The 16607-nt window shown below is 39.1% G+C and overlaps 1 protein-coding gene across 3 annotated transcripts in view; it reads right to left on the bottom strand.

The window, feature by feature from the left end:
• Positions 1–16607, bottom strand: part of WAC (WW domain containing adaptor with coiled-coil) — an 84563-nt gene that overhangs the window by 7105 nt on the left and 60851 nt on the right. For all 3 annotated transcript variants that reach the window (XM_082619969.1, XM_082619967.1, XM_082619968.1), the window contains 4 exons: positions 6336–6581; positions 4817–4939; positions 3795–3943; positions 653–771 (listed from right to left, as the gene is read on the bottom strand). In XM_082619969.1, coding sequence (XP_082476095.1) covers positions 653–771; positions 3795–3943; positions 4817–4939; positions 6336–6581 — 637 coding nt within the window. The remainder of the gene's footprint in view (positions 1–652; positions 772–3794; positions 3944–4816; positions 4940–6335; positions 6582–16607) is intronic.

Here is a 16607-nt window from a genome sequence, read left to right as displayed (position 1 = left end):
TGGTTGTTTAGAAAACAACAGCTGAATTATGTTGCCACCTCATAGCAAGAAATAAAAATAGGAAAATCAATCAAATTAAAACCATTTAAAGTTAATAAACAAAGAAAACCGACAACACAGTACAGTTCTACACAATACAGCTCTGTATCTGACAAGCAATCCATATAGGGTCAGAGTTGACCCTACAGGGGTCAGGAAAGACACATGCACGCAGACACACACACACACCAGTTGTAAAATACTGGCCCAAGTTTTAGATGAGATATTTGGCTTTATCAATACATTCAAATCTAAAACTGCTATTAGGAAGTTAAAAATGGTATCATTTCCAACTAATGAAGTAGTATAAAATCATGTGCCTTCTACAAGTATCACATATTATTACTCCCATCAGAGTTCACCAAGTAAAATTCTAAAGAAAGAGCCACTTTCTTCAAATTAACCCAGGATTCATTACTAGAGACAATTTACTTATTGTAGTAAGATTTGCCTTTGTAAATTTTATAATACACAAAACTATGGTTAAGCTATTCATGGATTCTTCCAAGATCAAGTTCTACGACATATATGCATATAATAATATCCAAACAATATGGCAATATGCCATATTAAGGAAAAAACAATGTGGCCTCAACACACCACATCAACTTACTTTGAGCGCTGAAGGCTTCGAGGAGAGGCAGGCTCATGACCCTGCTGCTTGTCAGCAGTTACAGGCTGCTGTGTGGCTGATTGTGAAACTGGTCCTTGCTTAACTACTGGAGTACTAACCTGAAATATCAAAATCTGGTGAGACAAGGCTTCTGCCACAGAGACGAAAAGCATGAAAACTAAATAAGAACGAAAGTTCTACCAATGAAATTATTTCTAGTATTATTCTATTATCTTCCCAATTATTTCTATTCAGTGATTTTTAAGGTAACAAGACTAGTCCTAACTGTCCTTACCTAATAAGATTAGTATTAGTAGTCCTTACCTAATAAGATCAGTATAAGTGATACAGCCACATTTAACTGTGTAAACTATTGTCATTTAAGGCCGAAATCCACATACTCCTCTAAGTCTAGTTAGTAATCTTAAACGCTTTATAATCTAGAGGTTTAAAGAAGTAGAATCAAATGAGTTTCCAAAGATCATGTAGTTAGAAGAAAGTCAAGTTTTGAGACTTAGATCTAATTTCATAAAACAGCCCTGGGCCAAAAAATTACTTAGCAAACCAGCATAAGAAACTAGTTCTCCTGATTTTGAGCCCAGTTTTCTTTCCAGTACACTATAATACCTCTTCTGATTTACTGTTATTCCTGTATCAATAAAAATAAATTCGTTACCACATCATACAAATACAGCTGCTCAAATTTCAACCACATACGAAGAGAATGTATACACCGGTCTATCAGAGAATGAGCTACGGCCCATACACAATTCAACTGGAGTGGGCTTCAAAGAGATGTCACCCTACGCAGGCAGACCAAGAGGTCCATGACTGCAGTGGGGACACATATATTAGGGTGGCCAAAAAGTTCATTTGGGTTTTTCCGTAAGATGGTATGAGAAACCCGAACGAACTCTTTGGCCAACCCAGTATCATTCGCATTCAAATACGACAGACAGAAAACAAGGAGTCAAAAACGGAAGCCCGAAATTAAGGCACAAATGCAGACGGAGGCACCTGGGATGAAGTCACGCTGGTCAGCAGCAGAGGCTGTTCCGGGGGGGGGGGGCGGATTAATATCACCCCAAACAACTCTGGTTGGCACTGCTACTTCTGAATATAGAAGAGCGTGTTCTTTTATAAAGAATATTTTTGTGAGATCAAATGTCCACTTACTTTTAAAAACAACTTGTAAGTTTTTAATGCAAAAAACTCAGAGCTACCTGCTTAAAGGATCTGAGATGACAACGTTAGGACTGACGGTAAACCCAACACTGCCGCTCACGCCACGTACTCTTAGAACACCACCGCCAGATGAGCTGTAAGCTCTAAGAATAAGGTCTCTTTTGCTAAAACTCACCTTTTAATTCTTCTCCCATCAAAATACAGGCAAACAATAAGGAACTGCACAAAAAACTAACAATTGTAACTCAAAATTTAAAAACTTAATCTAGACTGAGCCCAAAACACACATAGACAAATGGCTGGTAGGGAAGATGAGCCAACAGAAGACCTAAGAGCCGGCCCACCATCAATTTCAAGCTGTTTCAATACATTTTTATGTTTAAGCTTCTGCTTATGATTTTCTTTCTTTATTTATTTTTTTGTGGTAAGCGGTTCTCTCACTGTCGTGGCCTCTCCCGTTGCGGAGCACAGGCTCCGGACACGCAGGCCCAGCGGCCATGGCTCACGGGCGCAGCTGCTCTGCGGCATGTGGGATCTTCCCGGACTGGGGCACGAACCCGTGTCCCCTGCATCGGCAGGCGGACTCTCAACCACTAAGCCACCAGGGAAGCCCTTATGATTTTATTTGAATAAAGAGTTCTTTGGCATGAAAGTTTGAAACAGCCCACTGTTTTACAACTAAAAAGAATTTCCTCCTATAGTTACCAGTAAGAGTTAAAAAAAGAAAACAATTAAACCTGTACATTCCAACTTCCAAATAGCTCAAGTTTTACTGGTGGTACGCTACAAAGCAAAGAATGAGTGTGACTGGGAAGCGCTTATGAATCTGTGTGTAAGACTCAAAGAACGTAATGCAAAATCGGCAGTAGCATGGCAAGGTCCTGTTCACAGTCCAGTAAGAATAGAAACCAGCAACTTTCTAACCGTGCTCTGAAGAGCCAGCCATGCGCGATTTCGCTGGGACAACCAGGCAGTGTAGCTTAGTATTAATGAAAAGGGTTCTGTGCTCAGAAAGGCCTAGGTCTCAAAATCTGACTTGACCACAAACATCAGACTTAACGGAAGATTTCATTTTCTATTAAATGAAGCAAATAGTAGCTGATGTGAAAATTAATATAATACATATAAAGCTCTTAGCAGAGAAACTGACTCATTTCTGTAATTTGTAGAGAGGTGGATGGACCTAGAGTCTGTCATACAGAGTGAAGTCAGTCAGAAAGAGAAAAACAAATACCGTATGCTAATGCATATATACGTAATATTAAAAAAAATGGTTCTGAAGAACCTAGGGGCAGGACAGGAATAAAGACGCAGACGTAGAGAATGGACTTGAGGACACAGGGAGGGGGAAGGGTAAGCTGGGACGAAGTGAGAGAGTGGCATGGACATATATACACTACCAAATGTAAAACAGATAGCTAGTGGGAAGCAGCCGCACAGCACAGGGAGATCAGCTCGGTGCTTTGTGACCACCTAGAGGGGTGGGATAGGGAGGGTGGGAGGGAGACGCAAGAGGGAGGGGATATGGGGATATATGTGTACGTAAAGCTGATTCACTTTGTTATAAAGCAGAAACTAACACACCACTGTGAAGCAATTATACTCCAATAAAGATGTTAAAAAAAAAGTATGGAGAAAATCACTGGAAAACATGTTCTCTGATATCTCCGTCTAAAAATTCTACAAATATTAAGACTCAATTAGTATACCTTCTTTATCCACAAAGCCAATGAAGAGAAGAGAACCAGTGTATAAAAGTGGCACAGATGCAATTCCCTCCCCTCCAAGTCATCAACTGAGAGTCTAACCTGAACCTATTCTCACTCACCTGTCATCCATCCCACCACTACCTCATTCCCAAAAGAGGGCTTTTTCTCTAATACATATTCTAAAACATTATGAAACTTGCTTTAACCAGAAGCGGTTTCTTTCCCAATTTCCCTCAAGGGCGACATACCTTTGGCTGTGATGAAACAGGAGGAGTACTAGCCAAAGGCTTGACAGGGACTGCGTTAGTCTGAGGTGTGCTTATTCTCGGAGACACATAGGACCTCGGGGATGATGCGTCAGACGTCAAAGACATCGGAGACTGATTAGACGGCTGGGCTGTGAAGAGTGAAATAAACCAAAAGCCACTGTAGGTTATGTGCAGGAGATCTGCAGCATCTCTCCACAGGCCCCACAGCCCCAAAGAGAACAGCTATCTGACGAAGTCAGCAGCTAAGCACTCGCTGGGGCCACACTGGCCAATGGGCTGCTGAGCGGGACGGGCACTCCCAGTGCAGCCCCCACTGCGTCTGGGAACACGCTCACCTGCGAGGCCTCACCTCACCCTCGCTGCCTCCTTCTCACCCTACAAGCAGGCCCGACCGTCCCCCCACAGGTCCCCGCCCCAGGAGGCCGCCCAAGGGCTGGCGGCCCTCACTGCGCGCTGCGCCAGGAGGCCAGATACTCCTGCTCGCTGCAGCGGCTTTCTGCGCCGGGGCTGGGGGCAAGCCAGGCAACCCTTTCATTTCCCGCGTGCTCCTTCGTGCCCCGTCCCCGCTGGGCACCTGCACGGAGAAGAGGGCTGGCTAACTCAAGGCAGGGCTTGCGCGTTTCTGCATCCTCTGGTCAAAACCCATCTAACACCAACTTGAAGCAAACTTCAACTCTTAAAACAGATCCAGCGATTCGCAAAGATTGAGGGTATATCATAGTTGATTTTAGCTTTGGCGTAAAATATCTCACTAACGACTTAAATGCTGAATTAAATATAGACTATATTGCAGATATGATGGCAACAGTGTAAGATATATGTCAAAAGCTTGTTTCATCTCAAAAGATAAAGAAAAATACTACTTGTATACAGCAGTTAAAAAATCAAAATAAAATCAGTATCATAGCTACGCTCTCTTCAAAGACTAAAGAAAAATCTGCTACAAATCCCACCTGCCCCCACCAAGACACAATTCTAGAGGCATCTAAGAGTATAAGTACCTTGTGTAGAGAGCTGAGCAGCTTGAGAGATCAGAGAAGTCATGTTGAAAGCAGATGGTCCAGCAGTGAGAAACTTATGAATGATAGACTGCAATGAGGCTTGGGTCACAGCTGCTGTAAGAACTATAAACATATTACATCTTAAATTCAAATAAAAACACAGTGGCATATGTGGTATTAGTTACAACTTGAAAACTCAAAAGGAACCCAGAAAAAGTCTGGAGTGTTTCCATACTAGAACTCCCAAAATAAAAGCCTAGAAGACAGGAGTAATACAACGAGCCTAGAGAGGTGAGGTGACCTGAGACAAAAGGCAAAGAAGTTTAATGGGTTTATACAATAAAACAGTAGAGTTTCCTTTACAGTAAAGTTTAGGTGTCCAGTTAAAGGAAACTCCTCTATGAGACTTTTAAAACAGCAAAGAGTATTCACCGGAACTTCTGATTATACCAGAAACCTATCCATACGTAGGCAAGGTACTTAGTACATTACTTGGAATTAACTGGATAAACAGCAGTTATTTCATGCGATTGTATTATTAGACCAGCTGAGCACTCAAACCCTGCATCAACACTCACCCACAACAAGCTTTCAAAAATGGGTATTAAAAAGCTGGGTACTTTGGAATACCATGTATTTTTGAAGCATAAGATCTTTTATTATTGACATTTGCTTAGGCTATCATTTCTTCAAAATGTTTAAAAGCCCCACTTTGCCCAGTAAAATGTTTACCTATCAAACAAGAAAATACAGAAATGCTGAAGAGAATAAGAATGGAAGGTTAATGACCAACTAGCCTAAGATAGCTCCATTTTTAGGGTAAAGGAAGAATTTAACCACTTATGTGGAAGTGTACACAAATAGAAAATTTTGCAATGTTCATAAGGCTTAATGTTTCAATCTGAATGGTTTATGAATTAAAAACTACATCCACTTTTATTCAGACTTCTTTGAGGTGGCTGCCCAAATACTTTAGTAGTACACTGAAAAGTAAAGTTGGAATTAACAATGCAATTAACTAGGAAAAATAGCATAATGTTATCCATTACTTCCCTTCTCAAAAGTGTTTAAGTAGTTTAAGAACTTCCTGAATTCCTACTCTTAGTAATTAGCATATTTTAAATATTCCAAATAATCATTTACCGATATACATGAGACTTCTTGAAATATGTTTGAAACCAGGTGTTTTCAAATCAGTTTTTGCAAATATTCTTTTTTCTGTTTTCACTTTGAAAGAAAAAAAAAATTTGCCGTATACATTAAGCTGATGGAAGAGTTATCTCCAGTAACTACCAGGTACACAGCAAGTCTTGAAAAATATACAGAAAATCCAAGTATTGCTAATTCAATTACAGTCACAAAGACTTTCAGCTATGGGGGATATAAACTCCAAAGCATGAAGTTCAAATGGGAATTTCAAAACAAAACAAAGACCATTCCTATATTGGGGATTTTACTAATTACATAATTTTGCACAATGCAGCTGAACTTGGTAGAAATTATCACAATGAAAACTTACCTTCATTTATCTTGGATATGTCCACATTAGAATTATTGAGTTGCAGCGTGGCTTGCAAAGCAGGAAGCAACTGTCTGAGCAGGTTTGGGTCCTGCAGTAATGGAGGTATTGGTGACTGTGGGACAGGAGAGACAGGCATTGCTGAAGCAGAGGCTGGAGGGGCAGGCGTGGGGTTCAGTCCAGAGGCAGAAGACGTGGAAGGAGTTGTGCAAGAGTGTGACACCGATTTGTCTCCTGATGTAGATTCTAAATAAAAAGGAGATAATAAAGCTGAAAAACATTACTTCAATAGAGGAAACTGGAACCAACCTCAAACAAGCAACACCCATGTGGCAGGCACCTAACTCAAGTAACCTCATTTAATATTTACAAGGTAGCACAGAGGGGGCTCAGTAAATATCTGGCTGACTAGATATGAGGCAGACATTTCATATCCTGATTTCATAGATGAGAAAACTGAAAAAAGATTACATAACTTGCTTGAAGTCACAAAACCTGGCAAGGCAGCGACTCTACCATACCCACGTCTGAGTCTCACAGTACCACACTCTATTAGTAATGCTGTCTCAAACACACGCACAAGCACACCTTCTTGTATTGCGTTTTGCCTTTATTGCATTTCGCAGTTGCTGCCTTTTTCTCCCCCCCCCCCACCCCAGCCAACAAATGGAAGGTTCTGCAGCAACCCTGTATTGGGCAAGTCTCTCCGTGCCATTTTTCCAACAGCATTCTTTTTAAATTAAGGTATACTTTGTTTTTTAGATATAATGTTATGGCACACTTAATAGACTACAGTATAGTGTAAACACAACTTTTATATTACACTGGGAGACCAAAAAATTCGTTTGACTTGTTTTATTGTGAGACCTGCTTCACTGTGGTGGTCTGGAATTGAGCCCACAACATCTCCATGGTATTGTCCTGTACTAACTACACTTTCAAATAAGCTTCCATTAGGATATAAAGGGACAATACAATTCTCCAAGACTTAATTTCTATGCATCATAAAATAAGGTGAAAATGCTCATGAGCACAAAAACAGTCTACTTAAACATGACAACAGCCTTAGTGTCACAATCAGGAGAGTCACGGTGGTGAGCAACCCCAGAGTGGACTCAGGATGTGATGCCTAAGAGGAGACTCCTACTTTGAACTTTCGTCCTTACAACTGAGTTTTAGAATTACATACTCCTCTTTCGGAATTAAATATGTAAAGTAATGAACTACCTCTATTTGTATCACTTAATGATTATTAGCACTAAAAAAGATACTTTTAAAAGCAAGAAACTCCCGCAAGACCCCAACCTCAGTGTTTAAAAAGTATTAAACATGCATAAAAAATTATCCTTTGAAAGCCATCCCTGCAAATTACTTATATAGATTCAACGTAACTGAAATTAAAAGCCCAATAGCATTTTGGTAGCATTTGACAAGCCAATTCTATAACTTATTTTTAAGACGTCTGGGCTAGTAAGAGCCACAAAATTCTTTAATAAAAAGAACACAGCTGGGCTTCCCCGGTGGCGCAGTGGTTGAGAGTCCGCCTGCCGATGCAGGGGACACGGGTTCGTGCCCCGGTCCGGGAAGATCCCACATGCTACGGAGCGGCTGGGCCCGTGAGCCATGGCCGCTGAGCCTGCGCGTCCGGAGCCTGTGCTCCGCAACGGGAGAGGCCACAGCGGTGAGAGGCCCGCGTACCGCAAACAAACAAACAAACAAACAAAACACAGCGACTGACATGCCTTGCCAGACATAAAAACTTTAACATTTAAAACAAAACCAATTTAAGGCAGGTTAGACCTCTGTATATATATCTAAGTCTTTAGAACTAGTAGATGAAAACACAGGAAAATAACTTTGATGTGAGGATGCAGAAAATAACAAAGAGCAAAACAATTCCACCCAAAGTACTGGTAACCAAAATACTTTAAGGAACTCCTATAAATCAAAAAAGACAAACTAAACAATAGAAAGGTGAACAGAAGACATGAAGAGACAATTCACAGAAGAAACGTGAATGGCTTAAAAAACACAAAGGATGCTCAATTTCACTGATAATCAGGAAATGCAAATAAAAAAGCAACAGAATATTCTTTTATGTTCACCAGACTGACAAAAATGTCCAAAGTCTAACAATACCGAATGTCCTCAAGTAGTAATGGAAACACCTAACATCTCAGGTGGAGACTAAACTCATCATCACACTGGAAAACAACTTGACACTATCTAGAAAAACTGGGGCTACACGCACTTCACGAGCCAGTAATTCCCCTTAGGTATACACCCTTAGGTATACACCCCTAGGTATACACCCCTAGGTATACACCCCTAGGTATACACCCTCAGAGAAACTCTAATGTACATAAATTTGGAGAAATATTCAACAATTCTCATAACATTGTTATGCTTCTCTTTTTATTTTAGCACAAAACTAGAAACAAAACACATGTCCACCAACAGGAAAAAGAACATAAACTGGTATTTTTACACCATGAAATTTTACGAATACAGTCACTGTAATGGAGGAAAGAATGAGAAACCGAGGTCCCATGGGGAACGACATTAAGACTAGATCAGTCAAGATATTCATACACAGTCTCTTAAAATCTTGGCGGAAAGGCTCTTGAATCTCCCATATATACCCATTTCTTGGAGATTTTCAAGCTCATATATACATTATATAACTGAATTAAGACTGCTACTATGATGTAGAAAAGTTTCAGGAACACTACATTTGAATATTACACTGCTACCTAATAAGTATAAATCTTCACTCCCAATTCTAGGAACTAAACATTCATTAATCATCATGGCCCCAAAGAAGCCAGGAATTACTACTGAATAGCAAGTTCACTGCCAAAAAAAACCCTCCTCTACGGCCTTTTTACACTACTGTAATGGTCAAAAGACCTAGGGACAATAGCTGCTTTCAGTAGATTTCACGGATGTGTTGATCTCCTATGATCCACTCAGAAGGTCTAAGACATATTCATTTTTGTAAGGCCAATATGTTCATTTTAAGTCTAGCGGATTGCCTACCGTGTTCAGCTTTGCTGTTTTGGAATCATAAACAAGTATAAAGAAACTTGAAGAAAATAAGATCTTCCTTGTGAAAAGTTTATTACTTCCTTGTGTCAGTTATTACATTTTATGAGGCAATTATAGACTATAGCAGCAGTTCTCTCCAGATCATATACCTTAAGGTTCAGCTTAAGGAATAAACAGTTTAGGGGCATCTTAATGATGTTTAGAATTAAACAACTTCTCTGTTTTTACTTCCTGCATGAACAATCAAATTAGTACTTATATCCCTCTGAAATGACCCTTTTGTTACGTTTACTATGCTTTTCCTCTGCCTTTAATTATAGGAGTTGGAGAAGGTGTAAGTTGTTTCCAAATTTGTTTGAATGCTGCTAAATCTATCCACAGATTTGAAAAATTAACAAAGGCTTGAAAATTCTTCAGTGTTGCCATTCAATCCAGGAAAAGGAAAACACTCCAAAACAGAAGATCCATATCACCACAAAGAAATAAAGTAACAACGTAAAAACATACGTGTATCCTGAGGAGGAATTTCGTTTGCAGTTTTGTGAGAGATTATTAATGAACAGTATGGAAACCAGTTACTACTACTCAATATTTATGGGAACCTTGAGCAAACAACATCTCTGAAGGCCAGAATTTCTCTTTTTAAAAGGTCTGACTTTGATAGGACTTAACAAAGTTTAAAAACAAAAAACAGATACCAGGGCTCCACCCCAGCTCTAACGAATGGGGCGGGGGTGAGGTGTCCGAGCATATGGTGAACTTCCAAGAGTTCTATGGGTGATTCTGGCACACCTTGTTGGTTATGAAAAAACAGAGAACTTCCCAGATTCCATTTAACTTTAAAAAACAAAAGGAAACAAAACCAAAACAAAATTTTAAAAAATATAGCACAGGGCTTCCCTGGTGGCGCAGTGGTTGAGAGCCCGCCTGCCGATGCAGGGGACACGGGTTCGTGCCCCGTTCCGGGAAGATCCCACATGCCACAGAGCGGCTGGGCCCATGTGCCATGGCCGCTGAGCCTGCGCGTCTGGAGCCTGTGCTCCGCAACGGGAGAGGCCACAGCGGTGAGAGGCCCGCGTACCGCAAAAAAAAAAAAAAAAAAAAAAAAAAATATATATATATATATGTAGCACAAACACAGAGAACTAGTGGAGAAAGGGCAAGATCAAAGACAGCAAAGCTAAACTGCTTTTCCAGGTAGGTCTTCAGCATGCTATTTTCACACTAGTTATTCATTTTTAAAAACAGCTCCACTCATCCCCTTCTTCCTAAAGGACACACCCATACAAATGCCCTCCGGAAGTATGTTACATCTTAAACATTTTTACTACTACTTGCCTCCATCTAGAAGTATAATTGAGAAAAATGATTGTGATAAAAATATAAAATGCAACCCTGAAAGGCAGTCTTGGTTTCATCATTAAAATATAAACAAAAGGGGTTTCCCTGGTGGCGCAGTGGTTGAGAGTCCGCCTGCCGATGCAGGGGACACGGGTTCGTGCCCCAGTCCGGGAAGATCCCACATGCCGCGGAGCGGCTGGGCCCGTGAGCCATGGCCGCTGAGCCTGCGTGTCCGGAGCCTGTGCTCCGCAACGGGAGAGGCCACAGCTGTGAGAGGCCCGCGTATAGATAGATAGATAGATAAATAGGTAGGTAGGTAGGTAGATAGATAGGTAGATTAGATAGATAGATAGATAGATAGATAGATAAATAAATAAACGAAAGCTATTGGTTGGGTGCCACTCCTCTGTGTTCAGAGCACCCTACCACAGACATTACCGAGCATCTCCTATTATATAGCTTATTATCTCTCTCCCTTCTATCAGAAAACGAACTCTTTCAGGAGAAGAATTTTGTTGTATTTAACTCTGTAGCTCTGGTGCAAAATGGGATCTGGCACCAAGATGGCATCTGCATGTACTTGTTGACTGGATGCCTGATTTGGCAAGAAAGGCTCAGGTGCCTGTGTCTATGCCATTTTTCTTAAGCTCTAGGTTCAAAACTTATAATGGGGAGGAAAAGCCTAAGGTCTCCAAAAATAATTCATTGAGCAGGCAATGAACAGCTCACCTTATGCTATTTTTCCATAAAGCTAAGTAATACTACATAGTCTTAGAGACAAACTTAACTTATTTAGATTATAATAATCATAAAATCCTCAACCCCCTTCTTCTTTTTTTAAACACTCAAAGGCAACTATTCGGAACAAATTCATAGTCATTAAGTGTGCTTTTTCTACACAGATATTTAATTTTAATTAACATTTCTATTTGTCTTTTTAATCCGGAATCTGTTACAATGTTAGGTTAACATACTTCACACGTTTAAACAGTTTTGTATCAGACTAAACTTAAAAATCTTGATCTTTGAAAATAAAGACAAATAATGAATTTAAGAAAATTAGTGTAGTGTTTTACATTACAAAGCCATTTCAAAAGGCTCTTCTGCTTTTTAACATCAGCCTCTAGTCTCATTCTTTAAACGCACACTTTTCCAAGCATTAAAGAAACCTAGGTTGCTTTAAGCCTATTTTTTCAGCTTTTGGCAAAACAACGGTATCCAAGTTTAGCTCTAGCATGTTTATTTTTTTATTTTGTGTGTGCGCGTGTGTGTGTGTGTGTGTGTGTGTGCGCGCCTATGATTTTTTTAAGGATATGTGGCGATGTCGTCCTACGGTATTTTAAATTTAAAATGAGCTTTAAGGTCACTTTCCTACCTGATGTTTTTCTATCATTTGTAGATCTCTAACCAATTCTTATTGTAAGCCATGAAATAAATGTTACTCTTTGATTTTAATTTAAATTTTGTATATTAGCTTTGATAAAACCTTTTTCTCTCACTTTATGCTTGTAATTATGAATTATTCATTTATACTTCCAATTTTTACCAGTAGGGGGAGTAAGCTACCAAAGACTAGACGTCACAGAGAAATGTACTATAATCTAACTTTTTAAGGCTTAAGGTAATAACCACTCACCTCTTCTAATTATAGGCACCCTTTCAAAATACCCAAGACAACACAGACCAAAGTCAAAATTTTCTGACCTACATTTTTCTGGTATGCTAAATAACTCCTCCTCAATCTGCAACAAGATCTAACGAGATACTGCATGTAAAGAGTAAACGGTACCAACTGCATTTCTAACCATTAATTTCCCACAATGTTCTGACAGCTGCCGTCATAATACTAAGCAGGATATGGGGACAAAGCTCGAACCACTGATGCAACAAGGGCAGCCTGCTTGTTCCACTGTGTAGTAACGGTGTTACAACATGGAGGAATCACAAAGTATACAAGTGTAGTAGAAAAAACCATAAAATAACTAGGTGACAACACCGGGTATATAATCTGTGACTTTCATTTTAATTTATTTTTTACTCTATAATTCATAATTTTAAATGTGTCTGTCCAGAACTTTTCTATGCATTTAAAATGTACATAAAAATAAGTATAGCATTGATGTTTTGTAACAATTATGTTTTTGCAACTTGCTCTTTTATTCAACCGAGAAAATCTTTATGCTAATACATACAAAGGATAAGCCTATTTTAAAACTTTTAACAGGTTTTACTTAAGTGACCTCCATCATAACCATCTTCTACACTCCTACCAGTTTTGTTTCCCTACATTCAACTGTTAATTGTCACCAACTTTAAGAGTGAAAAATCTCATTTTAATTTCCAATATTGTATTGGTAATCTTTCTCTTGAATTCTTTTATGCTGGTAAAATATACAACATACAATTTACCGTTTTAACCATTTCTGGGTTTACAATTCATTAGCATTAAGTACATTCACACTGTCATGCAACCATCACCACAATTCACCTCCAGAACTTTTTCATCTTTCCAAACAGAAACTTTCTACCCAATTAAACTATAGCTCCCCATCTCACAAGACCAAAGTGAGCACTATTCTAGTCTGTCTGTCTATGAATTTGCCCATTCGAGGTACCCCATAAGTGGAATCACACAATATTTGTCCTTTAGTGTCACTTAGCCTAAGGTTTTCACAGTTCATCCATGTTGCAGCATTTATCATAATTTCACTCCTTTCTAAGGCTGAGTAATACTGCATGTGTGTGTGTGTGTGTGTATACATACACACACACACACACATATATCACATTTTGTTTACCTTTATCTGCTGGTGGACGCTAGGGTTGTTTCCACCATTTGGCTACTGTGAATAGTGCTACTGCGAACACTGGTGTATAAATACCCATTTGATTCCTTGGTTTTCAATTCTTTTGATTACATACTTAGGCATGGAATCACTGGATCCTATGGTAATTTTATGTTTCACTTTTTGAGGAACTGCCAGACTGTATTCCACAGCAGCTGTGTTATTTTACATTCCAACCAGCAATACACAAGGGTTTCGATCTCCACAGCCTCAAAAACACTTATTGTCTTCTATTGTTTTTTTAAATATATACACAGTAGTCATTCTGATGGGTGTGAAGTGATAGTTCACTGTGGTTTGATTTTCTTTCCCTGTTGACCAATGATGCTGAGCACCCTTTTATGTGCTTACTGTGGCCATCAGACTATGTTCTTTGGAAAAATGTCCCATCAACTCCTTTGCCCATTTTTGGACTGAGCTGTTTCATTTTATTGCTGAGTTCCAGGACTTTGTATTCATATATTCTGGCTATTAATCCCTTATCAGACATGACATAAATATTTCCTCCCATTCCATGGGTTCAGTCTTTTCACTCTAGAGTGTCCTTCGATGCACAGAAGTTTTTAATTTTGATGAGGTCCAATATATATATTTTTTTCTTCTGTTGCCAATGCTTTTGGTGTCATATCCAAGAAATCACTACCAAATCCTGTGTCAGAGATTTTCCCTTGCTTTCTTACAGTTTTATAGTTTTTAGCTCCTAAGTTAAGGTCCTTGTTCCATTTTGAGCTAATTTTTCTAACTGTTCTAAAGCAAGACCGGCAATTTAGAACTCCTCTTCTGTAACTGCCTGTTCATGTACTTTGCTCATTTTTCTGTTGGATTGTGTTTTTCATCTGCTTTGATGAATTCTTAATGTATCCTTAATGTACTGCTATTCACATTTGTTGCAAATATTTTCTCCCAATTTTGTATTTTTTTTCAACCTTTTATTTATTGTTTATTGTATCTCTGTCACAGAGAAGTTTTAAATGTCTTACATAGCCGAATTTACCAACTTTTTAAGGCAAATGTGTTTTGGGTCCTCATTTAAAAGGTCCCCCTTGCCCCTCCAGTTATAAACAGTATTTTCTAACATTCTTTCATCACAGCTATTCCCCCTGCCCTCCTGCTCAAAATGCCATCTTTATTACATAATGCAATTTTAGTGAAACTTACTAAATCAGACTAACACCAACCCCCCACCCCCACCCCGTTAACGTCCTCAGCTATTCAACAAATACTTAAGTACTTCTATGGCCAATTGGTCTAATTGGTCTAATTTTACATGAACATTTAGTAATCCTAAAAGTAGTTTGAAAAGTAGTTTAAAGCAAAGCAAGGAAGGGCTAAATGTGTCCCACTTACAGCCAGCTATGACCTCCTATGTGGGCTATAAAAGATTACTGCTGTTAACACACTGGGAAAAGTCTTCAGGTTCATTTTAACTTCACCCAGTCTACAAATATCATCAAAACACAAAAAGGAAGTTTATTCCAAGTGACTAACTCACATCTCACATTAAAGGATGACTAATCCCCTTCCATTAGATTAAGAGTACAGAACAGCATGTAACTATGTGAGTCTTTAGACAGGCTAATTTTCTGAGAGCTGCCTTGAGGTCACTGAGTAGGTCTGCTTCTGTGGCTGCTCTGTTTACTTTTCAAACTTATCTCTGTTAATAAACCATAACTCTAAATTATTAAATAAGAAACTTTAAAGTCGTAACTCTTCTGACCCTGGCACTTATATGGCTGAATCAAAAAACAAGGACCCACGTCTCCTGACTATTTTGTCGTTTCACAAATCTGGAAAAGAGGCTGGGGTCAGGACCAGTTTAGAATGGTCAATGGGTTGCCAGCCTATAAAATTCAGTTTTAGACTTTTTTTTTTTTTTAAGCACATCAGAGTTTCCCTGTACTTTGTTATATGGCTGTCCAATAAAGGAGTCTTGTCAAGAGATGTTCAAATGTTACCGTAAGAAACAGATATAAATCTAAAAGGAGGTACCTGATGCCCTTGTTTCACTCTATCTAACTCTAGGATTATTCTCTGCAGAACCGAAGAGCTTCACAGCTCCTCCACACTTCTGTCCCTCAGGCAAGCACAGACTGATTTATCTAAGGTTCTTTTTATCGAAAGACACACTGGCATTGAACAGATCTAAATCTATTTCTTTAATTAGACACGCCACACATGTAACACTCTTCTTTTTCTCCAAAGACATGTTTTAAACCATGACCAATGCAGGTGCTTCCCCAACTCTCAGCACATGCATTACCACCCTGTCAGTTACGTGTCCATAGACCACAACTACGGACTGCCTGCCTCTTGCCTGTCAGGTACCAAGGACACAGCGGTGGTTAGGACGACGCTCCTGCTCTTCTGTTGTTTATGAGAGCGTTCGACTGCTATCACCCTCACATCAGTTTAGCTGCGCTATTAGCACTTGAGACTAAGAGGCCTATCTTAGTTGAACCATCGACCTCTTCATATAAATTATTTGTTACGGAAAATCCAGACAAGTTGACGAGAACGGTCAATAGGAAGCTCAACTTAAATAACATGTATGTCTCCACTGAGGAAAAAAATATACCGCAAATTAATGGACCTTTCACAAACTTAGACTAACTGGAAAACAATCTGAAAAGATCCAAACTGTTATACAATTTCTTTAAGGAAATGATACTGTCTTCAATTCACATGCAAGGGGAAATACTTGGTAAGACTGTACTACTTTCCCTATACACCTAGGCAATTCCAAGGTGATCAAGTTTCTTCCTGTAAGTTTAAAATTACTATATTATAAAATTTTCATATAAAGTTTGTGATCAGCAAACACACTTTGTAGAATTTAAACATGAATCACCTAAGATTTGTGAGGAGTTTTGAATTACTGGAGTCCAAACGAATATAGACTGGTGATGTCTTTCATTACGTACAGTTGTATGGAAAGAACATGGATTTTGGAGAAGCAGCCTCTTACACCATATGTTTGAACTTCAGCAATGTGCAGGCTCTTCATATCTAAGAAGACAATTCTTTCCCTCACAATGTT

This window comes from Mesoplodon mirus (assembly GCF_964341445.2).
Source record: "Mesoplodon mirus genome assembly, chromosome: 4".
In the NCBI taxonomy this organism is placed as follows: Eukaryota; Metazoa; Chordata; class Mammalia; order Artiodactyla; family Ziphiidae; genus Mesoplodon; species Mesoplodon mirus.
This window is presented reverse-complemented; position numbering and strand designations above follow the sequence as displayed.